Source organism: Octopus bimaculoides, chromosome 7, assembly GCF_001194135.2.
Source record: "Octopus bimaculoides isolate UCB-OBI-ISO-001 chromosome 7, ASM119413v2, whole genome shotgun sequence".
Classification (NCBI taxonomy): domain Eukaryota; kingdom Metazoa; phylum Mollusca; class Cephalopoda; order Octopoda; family Octopodidae; genus Octopus; species Octopus bimaculoides.
The window spans coordinates 21,630,865-21,635,914 of record NC_068987.1 but is presented as its reverse complement, the minus strand read 5'-3'; the positions used below and the strand labels follow the sequence as shown (position 1 = coordinate 21,635,914).

Below are 5,050 nucleotides of genomic sequence, written 5' to 3'. Positions count from 1 at the left end.
ACCTGAACAGAATTTGAACTCAAAACAGAGTTGAAAGAAATGCTGCTAAGCATCTTGTCTAATGAATGAACTAATAATTCCTTCAAATTGGCCTTAAGGCCAATAATTTTAGTGGGAGGGGTCTAGCTGACTACATCAACCCTAGTACTTCACTGGTACCTTATTTTATTGATTTCAAAAGGATGAAAAAGCAAAGTGGACTTCAGCCTAATTTGAGCTTACAACATAAATAGGAAATGTTGCTATGCATTTTGTCTGGAATAGTAATAATAATAATTTCAAATTATGAAACGCTGTGCTAATGATTTTGCCAGCTAATAACAATAATTCTTTCCTCTTTTGAAGAAAATAGTGTTGGAAATACAATCAATCCCCACACCCCCTTAATACTTAATGGAGATGATGATAACAACAACAATGATATTGATACTTACCTCGTGAATACCAAAATGAGCATAGGAGTCAAAATAGTAGTCCTTGGATGTCATTTCATCAACTTGGGTGTTTCCATTACTGCTGGAAGGTGTGGTCTGATAATGAAAAATAATAATGAATTTAAAACATTGTCTGACACTACTCACTAGCATTCAACATAAAAAAAATTGTGCTAATGAAAATGATTAACTGATATTGGTAAGAAAACTGAGAAATATATTAATTAGTGACAACAATACTACTAACATCACTTACATTGGTAGGTGACACATTTTAAATTCAAATCCTTAGTAGATTTAATCCTTCAGCATTTAAACCAGCCAAAACCGGCTCAAATATTCTACATGTTTTACATTCAAACTGGCCTCTCACAAGTAGCCTACACTAACATTGAAACCACTGAAGATGTACTAAAGGTTGATTTGATCGACAATACCCTTATTTGTGGCAGATACAGTCTCACAAGCCTGTGGTTTCAGGTTCTCATATAGTGTGGCGTCTTGAGTGACGGTTTACTTCCATAACCCTTAGATTGACCAAAACTTTGCAAGTGAATTTGGTAGACCAACAGTTAAAAAGCCTGTCATGTGTGTGTATCATTCTTTACCTCTTGACGTCACCATCAAAACAAGTACTGACATATTTGTTTGCAATCTTTTAAGAAAACATATCCAGTCATTATATTGTGTGTTCAAAGGGCTATAGCAACAGAAATAGCATCCAATCATAAACAAAATCTGCCTCAGCAGATTTTGTCTGCTTTACGCAAACTTGAAAAGTAGACATTAAACAATGATCATCATGATGAGTCTTACACATGGAAAGGCAGACTCTTGTGGCAAAATTTATAAAACAGGATAAAACTAACTAGGGCTGTGATGTGAAGCGATAATAATCAAATTGTCTAAAAGCTTAATACTTTATATGCCATTACTGAAGTTTTGAGGTGTCTCCAACATAGTTCACTGCACAAAGAACAACCAAACTATGATAATCAATTAAGAACAACAGCTGACCAAATGAACAGGATACAGTCTTTTAAGACAAGTTCGTGTGATTGCAACATTATAGGAGGATGTTCATCAGCTTACAGTATTTTCCCAATGACTCCCTCATTGTTTAATGTCTTCTTTTCCCTGCTTGTACAAGGTAAGCAGAATTAGTAGAGGTAAAATTTTCAGATGAAATACCCTTCCTTGTCACCACCCTCACCTGTTTCCAAGTAAGTTAATACTTCCTCATGGCCTGGGACTCATGGGTGCTGGGGCCACATAAAAAGCACCCATATCAGTGGCATGTAAAAGCACCCAGTATACTGTTAAGTGGTTGGTGTTAAGAAGAGCATCCAGCTGTAGAAACCATGCCAAAACAGACATGGAACCTGGGCAGCCAGCTTCTGTCAAACTGCCCAGCCTATGCCAGCATGAAGAATGGATGTTAAACCATGATACTAAATTACAACCATCATGGGATGTCAAGGGAATAGTATATACAAAGACATATACAAATAGGCCTCTTTCAGTTTCCTTCTACAAAACCCACTCACAAGGCTTTGGTTAGCCTGGGGTTATATAAGAAAATATCCAAGGTATCACACACTGGAACTGAACCCAAGGTCACATGATTGGGAACCAAGCTTCTTAAATGCAGTCACACCTGCATTATAATTAAATAGAATAAAGTTTGAATAAGAAATAAAATACTTTGAAATGTTCGTTTTGACACACCATTCCTAAAACTAATGATCTTTATGCCAGTGTAATTCTTGTGTGGCGGCAGAGGAACCATATGGTGACTTCAAACCAAACTTTTAAGGGTTGTAGCTAAAACCTTCTAATGCATTTAGATTGATTGCATTGTTGTTTTAGTCACCACGCAGCTCTCAATGATCTCTAATCAACTCCCAGAAGGATAAAAGCTGAAAGTCAACATTGGCAAGATTTGAACTTGCTTAAAAAAATATAAAATGTAGCTTGGTAGAAAGGGGTTTCAATATTACAGAAATACAATATTTAACTCTTTAGTCAACACATTTCTGTTGAGTCACAGTCTTTAATATTTTTTGAAATGAAGAAATTAATAAAATCATTTTCATTTTTAAGCTAGTGTTTAGAACATAAAATTTTGATGTAAAGTTTTGAATTTAGATCACTTTAAACTTTTCTGACACCATCTCTGGTTCTTCGATACAAGCTTCCTACTACACTTAAATCAACTTAAAAAATTAAAATTAAAAAAACTGCCACCAAAATTTCATATTTAAAAAACACAAGCTTAACAATTGACAAAGGTATTTGACTAAGTCCATTATTTTCAAAATTAATTGAAAGAGGTTATATTTCAACAGAAATATAACAAAAGAATTATAACTGGAAGCTTCTATCACAAGACCAGGAATGGTCTTAAGTGGGTCAGTATTAAAAGGTTCTAAGGAAAGACAATGGCAATCTAGAAATCCTTCTACCTACACACTAATATGGCAAGAAAGCAAAAGAACAAAAGATTCACTCTGTAATGACTCAAACTAAAAATAGCAGCCAAATCTCAAACTCACACTATTAACTTAGCCCTTTAACATATAAACTGGCCATATCTGGTCTAACCAACCAGATGCAGCCTATCACACCTATCCTTCAATGCCATTATAAAATATACACTTACACCATCAGAATTTTGAAGCTACAAGACAATGTATGATTAATCAAAAAATTTGGATGGAAAAGCATTAGATAATATAGTTCTAGATAGCCGTCAGCCTAGGATGGTCATGACTGGACAGCCATCACAAGTCTGCTTTTTATTAAATACCAATAGCACTGTATGCATCACAATCATCCTTCACACCAATCAGAACTGTAGGAATGTGGTGAGATTCGTCACTAGATTTCAGAAAGTGGTGAACATTTTCATTTGACAGATGAACAAAAGAGACTCATAGGGTGTAGGTGTAGGTGTATAAATATATGAAGAGAGAGAAAGAAGACCTCTGTTTCTATTATGAAGTAGCTCTAAAAAAATTAAATTGCGTTCGGGGAAAAATTTAATAATTTCAGATAGTATTGTGTTACCATCAACCTGCACACTTGGTTCCACCCACACTCCAGAAATTTTTACTTTTCGTCTTTTTAATAATGTTCAAATATAGGGTAGATGATACTGAAAATACCTGGGATTTGATGCTTATAAGACTGAAGAGTTAGGTAGTATTTTAGCAGTTCTCCTGAACCCCATAATAATGCACAAATGAAATAACTTCTGGTGACTTAGCTTCTCAAGTTTCAAGACAGATATGGAAAAATGGGAGTGAGTAATGTGAATGGGTGGAGAAGCAGTTATCAACTCCACATACAATCAACAAAGCTGAATTTAGTATTCAGATGTATCTCCGGTGTTCACTCAGATCTAGTGAGAAAAACAATTTTCATTTTCCCTTCTTTACACATAAGCATGAAACCTCAAATTTATTTATGTGGGAGGAAAAAGCAGGAACCTTGTGATCTTTGTGTCTTCACCACCACCACACTGGTTGCATAGAAAGAATGATCAGTAGTAAATAAGTGGGAAGGGATGATACAGTTTGAAATTGGAAAGAGAATCTGCTCATCAAATATAGTGCTAGATTGAGGCCAACTAAAACCCTAAACACACCGTTATTTTTGCCTGAGGAATCAGAAAACTGGTTTCAAGGTGGGAAATCATTATTACTAATAATGGCAATTATATTTTGAATGACTAAAGATATTTATATGTTTTGTGCTGATTTCAAGTCATAACAATGAAGTATATTACTTTTCAGTACCCCTAAGAGATCTAAAATTATGAGAAGAAATGACATAAAGCTTGGAGCTTGACACCGAATGGAAATACTTTTCAATAAATGATCTGAAAAATGAACTATCACTGTTTATCAAAGAACTTTGGTGTTGTTACATAGTGGTGGTGTTTAACCCTTTTTGGTACCATTTCTTTCAAACAAATTAAATCACTGTAAAGCAGTAAGTTTGTAGCATAGAACCAGGGGCAGTCTCAGGCAAAAAGGGATTAAATAGTGGAATATGAAGACATTATCTTGGGGATATACCACTTAACAGAAGACACTGTGCTCTTGACTGGAAACAAAACCCAACACTGTGCTGATTTTTATCCAGATATAGTACATCTTAGACCACTTTAATCTATCCAACCTTCTTTTTTAAGACTTTAGTGAGACTTGAAAGAAATGAAACAGCTATTTTCAGCAAGCCAGTTAACTATGTAGAGCTTCTTGATTGTGCTGTATTTTACTTAGGCACTGTAGCACTGTTCTGATTGAAGCCCTCTACATAACCGGCCACAATCTTATTATTATTATTATGTACTCCAAATACATTGTCTCTCATTTTTAATTTTTAACTTTTTTAATTTGTACGTTTGAAAGAAAAAGAAAACGCAGTAGGATTCATAAAAAAATTTTCAAAATTTCAAAATCATTCACCAAACCGAAAATCAAAAATTTAACACTATTTTGCAGTCGCATGGCTTGCGGCAAATATCAGCTTCTTTCATTGTGTGAATCCACATGAAATATGGGCATAACTACAGGGTTTTACCCCCCAGACTTTGAGAGGTCATAACT

At 34.7% G+C, this 5,050-nt stretch overlaps 1 protein-coding gene across 1 annotated transcript in view; it reads right to left on the bottom strand.

Moving 5' to 3' along the window:
- Positions 1-5,050, bottom strand: part of LOC106879536 (protein arginine N-methyltransferase 1) — a 39,061-nt gene that overhangs the window by 17,086 nt on the left and 16,925 nt on the right. Inside the window, exon 2 of the mRNA XM_014929166.2 lies at positions 435-530. Coding sequence (XP_014784652.1) covers positions 435-530 — 96 coding nt within the window. The remainder of the gene's footprint in view (positions 1-434; positions 531-5,050) is intronic.